At 46.0% G+C, this 19105-nt stretch overlaps 1 protein-coding gene across 1 annotated transcript in view; it reads left to right on the top strand.

Annotated features, from left to right (window-relative positions):
* FBLN2 (fibulin 2) overlaps window positions 1–19105 on the top strand; it is a 119375-nt gene that overhangs the window by 32523 nt on the left and 67747 nt on the right. Inside the window, exon 3 of the mRNA XM_082265699.1 lies at window positions 12770–12875. Coding sequence (XP_082121825.1) covers window positions 12770–12875 — 106 coding nt within the window. The remainder of the gene's footprint in view (window positions 1–12769; window positions 12876–19105) is intronic.

Genomic DNA, 19105 nt, shown 5'->3' with positions numbered 1-19105 from the left:
GAGTTCTTCTTTAAAGTATCTCTGAGCCTGGACAGGCTGCCTGTGATTTGTTTCTTCTGGGGTAGTAAATGTGGAAAAGGCAATTGGAAGACCAAGTTGTAGGGCAAGGGTAGATTTTTTTTTCCTGCAGTTGGGCTTTAGGGACAAAGACGGCATCTGGAATTTTAGGAAAAAAGCCATCAATGACGTTTCTCCAAGTTTTAGGGCACGATTTCCATTGTCGGAACTCATAACAGTAGTGATGTTAGGCGCGGGGTACGCGGAGTCTGTTTTGGCCCCCGTTGCCATACATCTCCTCTCCCAGCATGGAATGATAATATAACAATAATAATCATGGTGCGGCCTCCTCCTCCTCCTCCTCCTCCTCCTCCTCCTCCTCCTCCTCATATTTGTGTCTACTGTTTACCGACACCGAGAACGCTCCAAGTTCCCCACATAGTTGGACGGCTCAGGGAATCTTTAAAGAATCTTCCAAAAACTCCGTCAGAATTCTCGGGATAATGACGGAGATAATCACTTCCAGCCGTAGATCATTTCTCATGTGTTCCACCACAACCTAGCGTGCATGCCGAGGAAACGTCTCGCACGCTGACAGCGGCCAAAAAAGCAAATAATTGGATTTCTGATAATGACAGGAACAAGACAGACCGGGTTCAACCCATTAGAACAGGACCTGCCGCTTCTAAATCCAATCTCCCAAATCTCATGGGAGCTTTAACTTGTTTCTTGGATTCCAAGAGCTATTTTCAATCTTCCTAAATCTGCAGGTTTTATTAGAATCATCCCTGGTGATCCTGCCATGGAGGTCCTTGTTCAGGCACTTTCTGCTAAAGGGGGACAACGCTCTGCCCAGTCCCCAAATTGTGTTCCTGAGTTGTGACCCTGTCACATGCACCCCCTGGTGGTGACTACAAGCGCCTACACCACAGGTGTCAAACACAAGGCCCGCGGACCGAATCAGGCCCTCCAGGCCATTTCATCTGGCCCTTGCACCTCTCCTGCAGCTGCTGCATCTCCCTCATCTCTGCCCTCACCTTGTCTCAGCAGACGGCAGCAGAGAGGACGGAACTCCTCTGCAAGATCCTGTGCTTCCCCCTGCAGCTGCAGAGAGGACCACCTCCTCCCCAACTCAGCAGTTGGCAGCAGAGAGGAGGATACAACTCCTCCTACAGATCCTGCACCTCTCTGTGCAGCCACAGCACCCCCTCCTCTCTGCCTCCACTGGTCTCAGCATTCAGCAGACTGGCAGCTGACTTCCGCCCTCCTCCAGACCCTGCAGTTGCTGCTTCACAGCTCTGCCTTCAGCTTCTTCCCAGCAGCAGCACATGGAAAAAATGGGAAGCACTGTGATGTAAGGGAGGGTGGGGGCTCTTGACTTCTGATAGTGGTGGGCTACAGATAGAACTGGCCCTCTGGGGGCGACCATAATGGTGATGCGGCCTGCAATGAAATGGAGTTTGACACCCCTACCCTACACGGACACACATTGTGTAGGCATGGTTGCCGTTTTCACTTTTAGGAAGCCGGTCCAGAGCAACAATGTGCAGCCAACGCTGGAGGGAGTGCATGTGGACAGGAAGTAGCTGAAAGAGGTCGGGGGGTAAGATTAAAAAGAGATGAAAACTGAACCAAAAGCAATTGTTTATGATGCACAGCACACAAAGAAATCTAAATGTCATCCAGTTAGAGACCGTGGTCTGTGTGAGGGACCAAGAGCTGATCACTAGGGACTGCTGATCGCCAAGCCATTGGGACCAGGAAGTGGTGAGCTGAGCAATACATCCTAAATACCCACCACACACTGTTAGTCTAAATAGAGACCTCTCCTACTTTGCGATCTATCTCCTACCACTCAACCACACTTTCAAAGGGGACAGTACACCACCTAAAGATAGGCCCCACCAAGAGCTGGCCAACTTTGAATACTAGGCACCAGGTACTTTCCACCACCTCCAGGTGTCCCCCCCCCCCCCCATACTAAAGTTGTGTACACCCGCTGTTGGTGTTGTATGCACAGGGTGTGCACTAGGACCTTATAGATTCTAGTGAACTGGTTAAAAGAGTCATGGCAGAACAGAGGACCCATCATCATCATCAGCCCCTGCACTACACACATGACACAAGTGGGAATAGTCCTATGCCTAGGGTTAGGGATTTACAGTTGGGTTAAGTTTAGATGTGCAGCAACATTGCCACACCTCACATTTGGATCCCTTTTCAGAGGCAATATGACGCCTCCTCACTGCCTGTTTTATCGCCATAAATGCCACGCCATCCCATTGCTCATTCACTCAAATGAGCTGGTTTCAGAAGTTTTACCTGCCAACTGAACTCCACAGGGGGATTATTTTTGCCATAGGCACAAAGCAAAGAATTTCACCTGTGAAATGTGAACACACCCACCCACAGCATTGCTCACATTTGTGCGGCGGTGGCGGTCCATCTCCATTTGCTTGAATGGGTCACATTATGCAGCGGTACTGCCTGCTGAATACAAAAGGGGAATAACTGTTGCCACAGGGATGAAGCAAAACAATGTGCAGCATGTGAGCACCCCTGTCCTCTGTTTTTGCAGTGTTAGGTGGCGGTAAAAATTTGTCTCAATCAAATATTTTTACCGCTACACATGCAAATGTCCAAACAAGCCCTTAAAGCTACAATATACCGCTATTTACCTTCATTGTTTTGTATGGTACCACGTGTTTGGGGTGGTTTAGCGTCGAGGCGGAGCTTAGTTCTGATGAACCACCATGGCTGTCCCCCGATAGGATGATCATGAAGAACTACCATGGCTGTCCACCTAGAGGATGAGTATAATAAATCACCATGACTGTCTACCTAGAGGATCAGCATAAAGAACCACCATGGCTGTCCACCGAGAGGATGATCATAAAGAACCACTATAGCTGTCCACCGAGAGGATGATCATAAAGAACCACCATGGCTGTCCACCAAGAGGATGAGTATAATGAACCACCATGGCTGTCCACCTAGAGGATGAGTATAATGAACCACAATGGCTGTCCACCTAGAGGATGAGTATAATGAACCACCATGGCTGTCTACCTAGAGGATGAGTATAATGAACCACCATGGCTGTCCACCTAGAGGATGAGTATAATGAACCACCATGGCTGTCCACCTAGAGGATGAGTATAATGAAACACCATGGCTGTCTACCTAGAGGATGAGTATAATGAACCACCATGGCTGTCAACCTAGAGGATGAGTATAATGAACCACCATGGCTGTCCACCTAGAGGATGAGTATAATGAACCACCAGGGCTGTCTACCTAGAGGATGAGTATAATGAACCACCATGGCTGTCCACCTAGAGGATGAGTATAATGAACCACCATGGCTGTCTACCTAGAGGATGAGTATAATGAACCACCATGGCTGTCTACCTAGAGGATGAGTATAATGAACCACCATGGCTGTCTACCTAGAGGATGAGTATGGTGAATCACCATGGCTGTCCACCTATAGGATGAGTATAATGAACCACCATGGCTGTCTACCTAGAGGATGAACATGAAGAACCACCATGGCTGTCTACCTAGATGATGGGTCTGATCAGCTGCTTTCCTTGCCGCTATCGGCCAGGTAAACTAAGAGCCGAAACCAGAAGTGACAAAATCCTCATCGTTTCCGGTTCCCAGGGTCACAGAGAGGGAGGAACAACATCAGTTCCTCTCTCTCTGTGCAGTGCCACCATTGCCGTCGTCTACATTGCTAAAGGGCTCTGGGAGATATCGGCTTTTCAATGCTGTCTCAGAGGGCACAATGCATGAAATTGGTGGGACGGAGAGATGTCCCATGCCTGTGAATATTTTCCACAAGGATCTGAAGTGTTTCCATCGTGATTCTTCGATACAAACATTGCACAGAACATTGAGAAAAGTTTCCGTTGTTTTCCCCGGGTGTGACAACATCGCAATAATAAGAGTATTGGAAGAAGGTGCGAGCCACTGACGGCGTTTGTACCGCGTGATGACGCCGGGCGGAGTACGGAAATTGCCCAATAACTGCCCCTTAAATTTTGACATCACCTCTGGAAGAGCCGCCAATTCCCTCTAATAGAAGCTGCAGAATTATTTCCCTCGTCTCAGTTTCTGAGTCATTCTTCCCGATTCGGAGCTCGGATTACTGCGTGTGAAGTGGCAGTCTTGGCACGCCTGGCGGTTGCACTCCAGCACTTTGCTTCCAAGCGAACAGCTTGGCGTGGACCCGGCGCACTCATAAAGCAAGCCAGAGTGGTTTCTGAAAATCCCATTCCTTCATAAAACCATCCTGAACCTTTATATAAAGAATATAGTCCTGAACTTTATATCTGAGGGTTGGAACACATAACCTAGTCCTAATTGTTGCCGACCTTCAACGCCTCTGAATATATATACTGTATATCTGAACCCGATCGCTGGTATCTCATATAAGCTTTAACATGAGGTTTCAGAAAAAAGAAACTGATTAAATCTTCCCTCCGGCCTCCCCTCCAGTCTTCCACAGTTTTACCGGCTCCTTTCCTGGACTGAAATGGCTTTCTCTGATTTCACTGCACACTGTGAGCTTCTCACAATGTGCATTAGAAGCTGCAGCAAATCAGATAGAGGCCCGCCTCATTTCCTGGCTGAAGAATGTCTGGCATAATCTACCCCTTGAACATCTACCCCATGGCTGTCTACCTAAAGGATGAACATGAAGAACCACCATGGCTGTCCATGTAAAGGATCAGTATGATGAACCACCATGGCTGTCCAACTAGAGGATAACCACAAAGAACCACCATGGCTGTCCACCTAGAGGATAACCACGAAGAACCACCATGTCTGTCTACCTAGAAGATAACCACGAAGAACCACCATGGCTGTCTACCTAGAGGATAACCACAAAGAACCACCATGGCTGTCTACCTAGAGGATAACCACGAAGAACCACCATGGCTGCCCACCTAGAAGATAACCACGAAGAACCACCATGGCTGTCTACCTAGAGGATAACCACAAAGAACCACCATGGCTGTCCACCTAGAGGACAAACACGAAGAACCACCATGGCTGCCTACCTAGAGGATAAACCACGAAGAACCACCATGGCTGTCTACCTAAAGGATGAACATGAAGAACCACCATGGCTGTCTATGTAAAGCAGGGGTGGGGAACTTACGTCCCGGGGGCCGTATGCGGCCCTCGAAGTCATTTGGTCCGGCCCCCTGTGCAGCTGAGTCTGTGTCTCTCAGCTGATCTGTCAGAACAGAGCCAATGCTTCCTGTATAGTTCCGGCTCCGTTCTGACAGTCTGAGTGGGTCACAGGCGGAGTGATATCAAATGCACTCCGCCTGTGACCAATACAGGAAACATCGCCTCTTCCTCAAGCTCGGCGCCGCTGCTAGCCAGCAGCACACACAGCAGTACCAGCCAGAACCAGTAGTACCAGCCAGAGCCAGCAATACCAGCCTGGGCCAGCAGTACCAGCCAGAAATACTCACAGCAGTACCAGCCAGAGCCAGCAGTACCCACAGCAGAACCAGCAGTACCAGCCAGAGCCAGTAGTACCCACAGCAGTACCAGCCAGAGTCAGCAGTACCCACAACAGTACCAGCCAGCAGTACCTACAGCACAGTACCAGCCAGAAGTACCCACAGCAATACCAGCCAGCAGTACCCACAGCAGTACCAGCCAGCAGTACCAGCCTGAGCCAGCAGTACCAGCCAGCAGTACCAGCCAGCATAGTACGAGCCAGCAGTACCAGCCTGAGCCAGCAGTACCCAAGGCAGTACCTACAGAACAGTACCAGCCTGAATCAGCAAAACCCACAGCAGTACCAGCCAGCACTACCCACAGCACAGTACAAGTACAAGCCAGCAGTACCAGCCTGAGCCAGCAGAACCAGCCAGCAGTACCCACAGCACAGTACAAGCCAGCAGTACCATCCTGAGCCAGCAGTACCCACAGCAGTACCAGCCAGCTGTACCCACCAGCATTACCCGCCAGCAGTTCTTTTCAAAACTTACCACCACAAAGTCGACTGCGCTCCAGACTGACCTGGAAAACCAGTTGCGAGTAGCAACATCATCAATACCAGCTAACATCACACACCTCACCAAAGAGAAGCAGTTGCAGCCATCACATTAGGGGTGAGTTATTTACATTTTTGACCAAATATAACAGGCACATTTTTAAGTTGATAATTTTGTACGGCCCCCGAATGATTTTATAAATACCCAAATGGCCCTTGGCAGAAAAAAGGTTCCCCACCCCTGATGTAAAGGATCAGTATGATGAACCACCATGGCTGTTCAACTAGAGGATAACCACGAAGAACCACCATTACTGTTCACCTAGACGATAACCACGAAGAACCACCATGGCTGTCCACCTAGAGGATAACCACGAAGAACCACCATGGCTGTCTACCTAGAGGATAACCACGAAGAACCACCATGGCTGTCTACCTAGAGGATAACCACGAAGAACCACCATGGCTGTCTACCTAGAGCATGGGTCTTCAAACTATGGCCCTCCAGTTGTTCAGGAACTACAATTCCCATCATGCCTAGTCATGTCTGTGCCTGTCAGAGTTTTACAATGCCTCATGGGATGTGTAGTTCCGCAACAGCTGTAGGGCCGTAGTTTGAGGATCCCTGACCTAGAGGATAACCACGAAGAACCACTATGGCTGTCTACCTAGAGGATGAAGATGAGAAACCATCATGGCTGTCTACCTAAAGGATGAGTATGATTACCTACCATGGCTGTACACCTAGGTGATGAACATGAAGCACCACCATTACTTTCTACCTAGAGGATGAACATGAGAAACCATCATGGCTGTCTACCTAGAGGATGACAACAACAAGAGAAGGGCTCACCGACCTAGTGCATTACCACTAAATGTTTTATTTACATTTAAAAGAACAGCAAACAATATACTCACAAACGCATGTTGTATGCTTCCACCTGCTCGTTTCTGCATGTACCTGATTGTGCCCTCACATGCGCACTCGTACCCATGCATGCGCAGGCTCTATTGTCTATACATCTGCATTACATGAAGGCTTTTAGTTTCCTGGACTGGACTAGGGGAGAAAAAGAGGGGCTAGTAAGGGAAGGGAAAAAAAGCCCAAAAAAGGGAGGCAAGGTTTAGTCAGTACCTACTTCCATACAGATTGAACTGGTGGGACCATATTAGTAATAGTATTAATGACAGATCCCTACTGGCGGGTCTCTACATGACAGGGATAAATTAATTAGTACCTATAATGGTGTTCTTCCATGTCGTTATAGAGAGCAATACGCAAAGCTGGAACAAAGCATGTACCTAAGATACCCTATGGTTTAGGAAGAGAACCTGCCTCATCCTAGTACACTACCCCAGTGGTGACTAATGAATACCGGGCTTGTTGGTAAGGACACAGCAGCCCAAATTCACAAGAGTTGGAGCTAATGAGGGACCAAATATCGTCTATCCTAGAATTAATATCAAAGGAGTTGGTAGGGTCCTATAGAACCTATGTTCCATACCCCATAGGCTTATGACCCTATGGGGGCTTCTCTTGCACCTCCTGTCCAACACCCCTGGTAGAGATGACAGGTAGTGTGGGGACACTCCGTAATGCTGGATCTGAAGGCTGGAGCGTAGCCAGAACACAAGCCAAGGGGTCGTCAACAGCCAGGCAATGCGGGTATAGGAACGTGAGACAAGAGCAGGGTCAGGATACAAGCTGGAGTCGGTACACAGTTGGGCAGAGAGGTACAAGAGCATGAGACAGGAGCAGGGTCAAAGCACAGGCCGAGGTCACAGGTAGGCAGGCAGGAATCCAGAGGAGAGTCAAGGTCCAGCTGGGTCAAACCCAGGTAGGCAGGAAGCAGATCAGGGCACAGATAAACAGGAACAATCTGAAAGACCACTCAGCAATGTGCTCTTGTCATTGCTCAGCTTCAATAGGCCATTTGGCACCAGTGCATGCACATATGTACATTTCTTCTTGTGCACAATGCTAATGTGCCTGCGTATGCACGCCAATGCCTGTTTGGTTCCAACTGAACTTCTCTTTCAACCACCCTTGCTTTCTACTTAGAGGATGAACATGAAGAACGCCCATGGTTGTCCACCTCAAGGATCAACATGACAAACCATCATGGCTGTCTACCTAGAGGATAAGTATGGTAAACCACCATGGCTGCCCACCTAGAGAATGAGTATGATGAACACCATGGCTGTACGCCTAGATGATGAACATGAAGCACCACCATTGCTTTCTACCTAGAGGATGAACATGACGAACCACCATGGCTGTCCACCTAGAGGATGAACATGTCAAACCATCATGGCTGTCCACCTAGAGGATGAGTATGATGAACCACAATGGCTGTTCATCTAGATGATGACCATGAAGAACCACCATTGCTTTATACTTAGAAGGTGAACATAACAAACCATCATGGCTGTCTACCTAGAGGATGAGTAGGATTACCCCCCATGGCTGTCTACCTAGAGGATGACTATAATGAACCATCATGGCTGTCCATTCAGAGAATGAACATGGCAAACCATCATAGCTGTCTACCTAGAGGATGAGTATGATGAACCACCATGGCTGTCTACCTAGAGGATCAGTATGATGAACGATCATAGAAGCCCATCCAGAGGATGAACACAATGAACCGTCGTGGCGGCTTCAGATTTGTTCCCATAATCCCCGTGTACTGTAGAGCTGAGTGACCTTTGTGCCCACTGCAGGCTCTGCCAAATATCCAATAACGCCGTTCCATGAGAGTTCGCCGTCCCCGGGATCTTCTCATTTCCACAGAACACAAACAAAATATCCATTTCAGAGTCTTCTTACATCTTGGATCTTCTCCCCTCGCATGAAGTTGACTTTGGCTCCGGAATTTTTCCCCCAATTGCATTTATTTACATTCTTCGCTCTGCTGGTTCTGTGAATGGTTGGGAGTTTTACCTCGAAGGCTTCGCTCAGACGTCTCCTGACTTCCCGAGGTTTTCATTTCATCAAGAATTCATCCCGTACTACAAATCCCTTCACACAACCGCTTTCTTTTCATTTAAAACTTTGAATGAATTATTTATTGTAGTATTTATCAAATACTGTATATTTATTTATTGTATTTATTTAAATAGCATTGACAGCATTTATTTATATATTATTATTATACAGGATTTATATAGCGCCAAGAGTTTGAGCAGCGCATTACATTTATTTATGAGGTTTTTATTTACAGTATTTATTATTATTATTTATAAATTGTATTTATTAATTATTATTTTATTTGTTTTAAGAAACGTATTAAAGCTGACCACCGATTTTTCCCTTCAGTCCTCTACAGGTTCATTGTGATTTCTTACAAAGTTACAATGTACAGTCTGATCACTGGGGGAGGGGAGACTAAGGAAATGACTCCTCCTCCTTTTACAAAGTTAAAAAAGTAAAACTGCGGCAGGTGGTCGGCAAGTGGTAAAGCAAAGCAAAATATTTATTGTACTGCAGCTTACTAGTTCTTACATGGGTGGCTGCATTCGTTTTCTTTCTTGCTTTTAGGTTTTCTCGCTTTTGTTTTCACATACTGATCCTGTTAGTAAGTCAATCGTTTTTTAAAAGAACAAGCCGTCTTGCAGATGTAGCAGTTAGAGGGTTGAATAAAACCATTTAACACTGACAAAGGGGTGGAGTCAGGGGCAGAGCCAATGGGGGCGGCAAAACTAAGTTTTGCCTAGGGTGTCAAAAATCCTTGCACCGGCCCTGCCTGCAGCCCAGTCTCTGAAGGGAGGGGATCATGCTCTGCTTCAGTATGTCACAGTACATAGAAACATAGAATGTGTCGGCAGATAAGAACCATTTGGCCCATCTAGTCTGCCCAATATATCTGAATCCTATGAATAGTCCCTGGCCCTATCTTATATGAAGGATAGCCTTATGCCTATCCCATGCATGCTTAAACTCCTTCACTGTATTTGCAGCTACCACTTCTGCAGGAAGGTTATTCCATGCATCCACTACTCTCTCAGTAAAGTAATACTTCCTCATATTACTTTTAAACCTTTGCCCCTCTAACATAAAACTGTGTCCTCTTGTGGTAGTATTTCTTCTTTTAAATATGCTCATCTCCTTTACCGAGTTGATTCCCTTTATGTATTTAAAAGTTTCTATCATATCCCCTCTGTCTCTTCTTTCTTCCAAGCTATACATGTTAAGGTCCTTTAACCTTTCCTGGTAAGTTTTTTTCCTGCAATCCATGTACTAGTTTAGTAGCTCTTCTCTGAACTCTCTCTAGAGTATCTATATCCTTCTGGAGATATGGCCTCCAGTACTGCGCACAATACTCCAAGTGAGGTCTCACCAGTGTTCTGTACAGCGGCATAAGCACTTCTCTCTTTCTACTGCTTATACCTCTCCCTATACATCCAAGCATTCTGCTGGCATTTCGTGCTGCTCTATTACATTGTCCTCCCACCTTTAAGTCTTCTGAAATAATTACTCCTAAATCCCTTTCCTCAGATACTGAGGTCAGGACTGTGTCAAATATTCTATATTCTGCCCTTGGGTTTTTACGTCCCAGGTGCATTATCTTGCACTTATCCACATTAAATCTCAGTTGCCAGAGTTCTGACCATTCTTCTAGTTTTCCTAAATCCTTTTCCATTTGGCGTTTCCCTCCAGGAACATCAACCCTGTTACATATCTTTGTGTCATCAGCAAAAAGACAAACCTTACCATCGAGGCCTTTTGCAATATCACTTATGAAGATATTAAACAAAATTGGTCCCAGTACAGATCCCTGAGGTACCCCACTGGTAACATGTTGGCATTCATGGTTCCCTCAATGATCTGTAGCCCCCCAGTGCCGGCAGCACTCATGCAGCCCCAGACCATGACACTCCCACCACCATGCCTGACTGTAGGAAGACACACTTGTCTTTGTACTCCTCACCTGGTTGCCCCCCACACACGCCTGACACCATCTGACACCAAATAAGTTTATCTTGGTCTCATCAGAGCACAGGAGATGGTTCCAGTAATCCATGTCCTTAGTCTGCTTGTCTTCAGCAAACTGTTTGCAGGATTTCTTGTGCATCATCTTTAGAAGAGGCTTCTTTCTGGGATGACAGCCATGCAGACCGATTTGATGCAGTGTGCGGCATGAAAAGAAATAACAAAACATTTACAAAAATGTGAGGGGTGTACTCAGTTTTGGGAGATACTGTGTATCCAAAATAAAACATGTTGGTGGATTTGCCTGCCAGCCGTCCTGCGGGGGGAGGGGGGGTTTGCCCCCCCCCCCCCCCAATTATCATGCACCAGCCGCCACTGGCCAGTATTCTGTTGGCTTTGTTTGCAGCAGCTTGGCATTGCATGCCATTTCTGAGCCTGTTGTCTACTAGGACCCCCCAGGTCCTTTCCTATCTTAGACTCACCCGGAGGTTTTCCCCCTAGAGCAGTGATGGTGAACCTTGGCACCCCAGATGTTTTGGAACTACATTTCCCATGATGCTCATGCACTCTGCAGTGTAGTTGCGCATCATGGGAAATGTAGTTCCAAAACATCTGGGGTGCCAAGGTTCTCCATCACTGCCCTAGTGTGTAACTTGCATTCATATTTTTGGCACCCAAATGCATTACTTTACATTTTTCAACATTAAACCCGATCTGCCATGTAGTTGCCCACCCCCATTACCTTGTTCAGGTCTTCTTGTAAGGTTTCCACATCCAGCGTAGAAGTTATTGCCCTGCTTAGCTTAGTATTGTCCGCAAATATGAAGATTGTGCTGGATATCCCCTCCTCTAGGTCAGTGATGGAACCTTGGCGCCTCAAATGTTTCTGAACTACATTTCCCATGATGCTCATGCACTCTGCACTGTGTGTGAGCATCATGGGAAATGTAGTTCCAAAACATCTGGGGTGCCAAGGTTTGCCATCACTGACCTAGGTTGGTTATGAATAAATTAAACAGGATTGGTCCCAGGACCGATCCTTGGGGGACCCCACTTTCCACACCCGGCCAATCCAAGTACTCCCGATTTTTCACCACCCTTTCGACTCGCCCCTGAAGCCAGCTTTTAATTCAGGTACTCACCCTATGGTCCATACCTACGTACCTTAGTTTGTACCTTATTGTTCACTTAGGCTACGTTCACATGTGGGCGTAGCGGATCACGGGCAGAATCACAGCGATTCTGCCTGCGATCCGGAATCATTGCAAATCGCGGGGCGCCTGTGCGATGCCCGTGATTTGCAATGGCACCCCAAACACTGTGCAATGTTGCCGCGATTTCCACCTGCCTGATCGCGGTAACATCACGCGAACAGAATCACGGGACGCATGATGCACAAAAGAAGCTCCTGTACCTTTTTGGGCATCATGCGTCCCACAATTCTGTTAGCGCGATGTTACCGTGATTAGGCAGGCGGAAATCGCGGTAACATCACACAGCTTTTGGGGTTCCATAGCAAATCACGGGCATCGCACAGGCGTCCCACGATTTGCAATGATTCCGGATCACGGGCAGAATCGCAGTGATTCTGCCCGCGATCCGCTACGCCCACATGTGAACGTAGCCTTAAAGTCTGGAACAGGAATAAAGGCCGAGTGCCCCCGGCTGGGACACAGAAATTGGTAAGATTCATTCAAATGATTTCCCATTTTCCTAAGATAAAAAGAAAACATTGTTTCTTTGCTGGAGTTCCACTTTAAATGATAATATGTATCAAATTGTTCTCAAATTTATCCTAAATAATTTTTCCTCTTTAGGTTCATCTAAGGATCTGGTGGAGTCGTGCTGCGCAGCCGGTCAGCAATGGTCCATCGACCACGGAGAATGCGAGAACATGGCGTTCGACGCTTCCGAGGACTGCCGGTACCCAAACTTACCTCCTCCTCTTATCTTTCCTTCTTATTCACCAAATTCCAAAATCCTAATCTGTGCTGAAAACCGCATTTTTCATCGAGATAAGATTACGGAGCGTTCATTCCAGAGGGCGCCGAGCGGAACGGCGTTCATTATTGATGTTTAACTTTCTTTGTTATCGCTGAAAGTTTCCTTTCCCCCATAAGGGTCAGTGATGGGCGGGGATACGGGGTACCACTCAAATCACTGGGAGACGAATGTTAAAGTGATACACACACTGAACAGGGATGAAGGCTCTGTAATTTTGTTTTGACCCCTTCAATACCGGGGATCCCCCCCCCCCTTCCTGCCCAGGCCAATTTTCAGCTTTCAGCGCTGTCACACTTTGAATGACAATCGCGCGGTCATGCAACACTGTACTAAAACTACATTTTTATACTTTTTTTTTTTCACACAAATAGACCTTTCTTTTGGTGGCAATTTATCACCACTGGGGTATTTATTTTTTTGCTAAACAAACAAAAAGACCAAAAATTAAATAAAAAAGAAAAAAAAGTTTATTATTTTGTTTTCCTTCACTGATGTGCATTGATGAGGCTGCACTGATGGGCACTGATAGGTGGCACTGATGAGGTGGCTCTGGTGCGCACTGATCAGGAAGCAGGGATGAGGCTGCTCTAATAGTTGGCACTGATAGATGGCATTGATAGGCAGCACTAATCGAGGGCACTGATAGGTGGCAATAAAAGGGGGCACTGATAGACGGCCCTGATGGACACTAGTAGGCAGCTCTGAAAGGCAGCACTGGTAAGTGACACTGATGATGAGGCAGTGATGGGCACTGATTGGCAGCACTGATGGGCACTGATAGTTGGCACTGGTGGGCACTGATTAGCAGTACTGATGGACACTGTTAGGCAGCACTGAAGGGCACTGAGAGGTGGCACTGATAGACAGCACTAATAGGCGGCACTGATAGGTGGCACTGATATGCAGTGGTAGGCAGGACTGATTGGCAGCACTGATGGGCACTGATAGCTGGCACTGATTAGCCGTACTGATGGGCACGGATAGGCAGCACTGAAGGGCACTTATAGGCGGTGCTGATAGGCACTGGTAGATGGCACTGATTGGCAGAACTGATGGGCACTGATAGGTGGCACTGGTGGGCACTGATTAGCAGTACTGATGGGCACTGATAGGTGGCACTGGTGGGCACTGATTAGCAGCACTGGTCGGCACTGTGTGGGACTGATATACCTTTAACAGAAGCCGGTTATTGGCTTGCTTATTTTCTCCTAAAGCTGTTAGCATGAGGGGGGAAAAAGCAGATAACCGGCTTCTGTCTACACTATGTCATCAGCTGTCATTGGCTGACAGCTGATCACGTGGTAAAGGGCCACTGTAATTGGCCCTTTACACTGATCAGTGATCCGAAGTACTCGATCGCGCCGCAGGGGGCACACGGGCCGCGTAAGCACAGGAGGACGTCCATCCTAATAGATATGCAGCTGTCACATGACCCAGCTCTCTCCATGCCTGTCTGCAGGGAAACATGAGCAGGATCTGCTGCTGGTCACACGTTCAAAATACAAAAATAAAAAAAAACAGCCTTTGGAATACAGAGTAAAAATAAATAATTAATATCAACAAATTGTTTTTAAATCATCGTACAACTATATATTTGAAATCAAATCTGTATTATTTTTTGACAATAGCATGGTGTGGGTGGATTTCTGCCAGTCACAGCCTGTGTCATGCCCTTCCAGCCTGTGTCTTAGAATAAGAGGGAGGTGAAGCCTCCATCAATCTACATGTAATATCCCACCCCTATTGTATTTAGCTGGTTAGTGGGTATGGAGGAGGAGGGAGGGAGTGGGCTGTCATTTTCCACTGTGTATACACCCACATGTGTGACTCTATAGTCACATGGGCTGCTCAGATGTGATAGGGAGGAAATGCTCAGCATAGAAACTCACTAAAAACTGAGCATGTGCAGAGCTGCCAACACTGTTCTGCAAAATTCCTTCGCTGCAGTGGGGACATGGACAGAAGGGGGAGATAGAGAGCAGCAGGATCAACCAGGTTTTTTGCAGAATGCAGAAAAGGAATCTCATAGTGATGAGTGAGTATGAACAGCATGGAATACACCATTTATCGATCGTTTTGTTATGATGTGGATATGGTGACACTTTAAGAAACAGTTCTGGCCATTTTCTAGAATAATAAGCAAGTTATGGTCAAACAAATGACATTGCGGGGCTGGGCGCTGCCCTTGTGACATGAACCAGAGCTAAAAAAAAATGTTAAAAATTTTTAAATTCTGTTTAGAGGGGAGCAGCAAATTTAAAAGGTAAACATTAACCCCTTCAATCCTAAGCCTTTTTCTGACACTTGTTGCTTACAAGTTAAAGTCCTTTTTGCTAGAAAATGACTTAGAACCCCCAAACATTATATATATATACAGTGGGTACGGAAAGTATTCAGACCCCCTTAAATTTTTCACTCTTTGTTATATTGCAGCCATTTGCTAAAATCATTTAAGTTCATTCTTCTTCCTCATGAATGTACACATAGCACCCCATACTGACAGAAAAACACAGAATTGTTGACATTGTTGCAGATTTATTAAAAAAGAAAAACTGAAATATCACATGGTCCTAAGTATTCAGACCCTTTGCTCAGTATTTAGTAGAAGCCCCCTTTTGATCTAATACAGCCAGGAGTCTTTTTGGGAAAGATGCAACAAGTCTTTCACACCTGGATTTGGGGATCCTCTGCCATTCCTCCTTGCAGATCCTCTCCAGTTCTGTCAGGTTGGATGGTAAACGTTGGTGGACAGCCATTTTTAGGTCTCTCCAGAGATGCTCAATTGGGTTTAAGTCAGGGCTCTGGCTGGGCCATTCAAGAACAGTCACGGAGTTGTTGTGAAGCCACTCCTTCCTTATTTTAGCTGTGTGCTTAGGGTCATTGTCCTGTTGGAAGGTAAACCTTCGGCCCAGTCTGAGGTCCAGAGCACTCTGGAGAAGGTTTTTGTCCAGGATATCCCTGTACTTGGCCGCATTCATCTTTCCCTCGATTGCAACCAGTCGTCCTGTCCCTGCAGCTGAAAAACACCCCCACAGCATGATGCTGCCACCACCATGCTTCACTGTTGGGACTGTATTGGACAGGTGATGAGCAGTGCCTGGTTTTCTCCACACATACCGCTTAGAATTAAGGCCAAAAAGTTCTATTTTGGTCTCATCAGACCAGAGAATCTTATTTCTCACCATCTTGGAGTCCTTCAGGTGTTTTTTAGCAAACTCCATGCGGGCTTTCATGTGTCTTATACTGAGGAGAGGCTTCCGTCGGGCCACTCTGCCATAAAGCCCCGACTGGTGGAGGGCTGCAGTGATGTTTGACTTTCTACAACTTTCTCCCATCTCCTGACTGCATCTCTGGAGCTCAGCCACAGTGATCTTTGGGTTCTTCTTTACCTCTCTCACCGAGGCTCTTCTCCCCCGATAGCTCAGTTTGGCAGGACGGCCAGCTCTAGGAAGGGTTCTGGTCGTCCCAAACGTCTTCCATTTGAGGATTATGGAGGCCACTGTGCTCTTAGGAACCTTAAGTGCAGCAGAAATCTTTTTGTAACCTTGGCCAGATCTGTGCCTTGCCACAAATCTGTCTCTGAGCTCTTCAGGCAGTTCCTTTGACCTCATGATTCTCATTTGCTCTGACATGCATTGTGATCTGGAAGGTCTTATATAGACAGGTGTGTGGCTTTCCTAATCAAGTCCAATCAGTATAATCAAACACAGCTGGACTCAAATGAAGGTGTAGAACCATCTCAAGGATGATCAGAAGAAATGGAAAGCACCTGAGTTAAATATATGAGTGTCACAGCAAAGGGTCTGAATACTTAGGACCATGTGATATTTCAGTTTTTCTTTTTTAATAAATCTGCAACAATGTCAACAATTCTGTGTTTTTCTGTCAGTATGGGGTGCTATGTGTACATTCATGAGGAAGAAGAATGAACTTAAATGATTTTAGCAAATGGCTGCAATATAACAAAGAGTGAAAAATTTAAGGGGGTCTGAATACTTTCTGTACCCACTGTATATATATATATATATATATATATATATATATATATATATATATATATATATATATATACCTTTTTTTAGCAGAGATTCTAGAGAATAAAATGGCGATTGGTGCAATATTTTTTGTCAATGTAATTTTTTTTGGAAGAAATACAATTTCATGAATTAAAAAAAAAAACAGTAAAGTTAGCACAATTTTTTGTAAAATGTGAAAGATGATATTACGCCAAGTAAATAGATACCTAACATTTCATGCTTTAAAATTGCGCACGCTGGTGGAATGGCGACAAACTACGGTACTTAAACATCCCCTTAGGCGATGCTTTAAAAAATGTTAACGGTTACATGTTTAGAGTTACAGAGGAGGTCCTGTGCTAGAATTATTGTTCTCACTCTAATGAACGCGGTGATACCTCACATGTGTGGTTTTAACACTGTTTACATTTGCTGGCGCGACTTACATGTCCGTTTGCTTCTGCACATGAGCACGGAGGTGTGGGGTGCTTTGCATTTTTTTAATTTATTTTTTGTAATTATTTTATTTTTATTTTTTTTACACTGTCCCTTTACATTTTTTTTATCACTTTTATTGCTATCTCAAGGAATCCCTTGTGACAGAAATAAAAGTGAGGATTCAGATCTAAAGGGGGAACTTTGGGGATTCAGATGTAAAGGGGAACTCTGCAGATTCAGATGTAAAGGGGGAGTCTGCAGATTCAGATGTAAAGGGGGACTCTGCAGATTCAGATGTAAAGGGGGACTCTTCAGATTCTGATGTAAAGGGGGAGTCTGCAGATTCAGATGTAAAGGAGGACTCTGCAGATTCAGATGTAAAGGAGGACTCTGCAGATTCAGATGTAAAGGGGAACTCTTCAGATTCTGATGAAAAGGAGGACTCTGTAGATTCAGATGTAAAGGGGAACTCTGCAGATTCAGATGTAAAGGGGAACTCTTCAGATTCAGATGTAAAGGAGGACTCTGCAGATTCAGATGTAAAGGAGGACTCTGCAGATTCAGATGTAAAGGTGGACTCTGCAGATTCAGATGTAAAGGGGAACTCTGCAGATTCAGATGTAAAGGAGGACTCTGCAGATTCAGATGTAAAGGGGAACTCTGCAGATTCAGATGTAAAGGAGGACTCTGCAGATTCAGATGTAAAGGAGTACTCTGCAGATTCAGATGTAAAGGGGAACTCTGCAGATTCAGATGTAAAGGGGAACTCTGCAGATTCAGATGTAAAGGGGAACTCTGCAGATTCAGATGTAAAGGGGAACTCTGCAGATTCAGAGGTGCCGGTTCACATTGGTTGCGATATGGGAACCCTACAAATCCGCTGTGGGTTCCCACATCACACCCAACTCGCAGGCAGTTCACACTGCCATATGCAAACTGCTGGGAGTGTCAATACAAAGTTAAGGACAACCCCAGATTAGTTCCTATATCGCAGTGCCAACTGTCAGTTCAGATGGGAATCTGATAGGTGTGAACACTAAGGCGATCCAATTCTGGTACAGACCAAAAAAAGAGTCCTGTGCGACTTTGGTCCAAATGTGATGCAAATTCAGCTATACAATCTGTATGGCTGAATTTGCAGCGCACAGACATTGCATGTAATTTTCATTACAGTGCGGTGCCAATCACATGTGATGTCTGACATCGCATAAGTGTGAACCAGCACTAAAGGGGGAACTTTCCAGATTGAGATGTAAAGGGGGACTGTGCGGATTGAGATGTAAAGGGGGACTGTGCGGATTTAGATGTAAAGGGGGACTGTGCGGATTCAGATGTAAAGGGGAACTCTGCGGATCCAGATGTAAAGGGGGACTCTGCGGATTCAGATGTAAAGGGGGACTGTGCGGATTCAGATGTAAAGGGGGACTGTGCAGATTCAGATGTAAAGGGGGACTGTGCATATTCAGATGTAAAGGGGGACTGTGCAGATTCAGATGTAAAGGGGGACTCTGCGTATTCAAATGTAAAGGGGATAATGTGCGTATTCAGATGTAAAGGGGGACTCTGCGTATTCAGCTGTAAAGGGGGAATGTGCGTATTCAGATGTAAAGGGGGAATGTGCGGATTCAGATGTAAAGGGGGAATGTGCGGATTCAAATGTAAAGGGGGAATGTGCAGATTCAGATGTAAAGGGGG

The sequence above is a fragment of the Pelophylax lessonae genome, assembly GCF_965119305.1.
Source record: "Pelophylax lessonae genome assembly, chromosome: 8".
NCBI classification, from domain to species: Eukaryota; Metazoa; Chordata; class Amphibia; order Anura; family Ranidae; genus Pelophylax; species Pelophylax lessonae.
The sequence above is the reverse complement of the archived record's forward strand: the minus strand, read 5'-3'. Positions and strand labels throughout refer to the sequence as shown.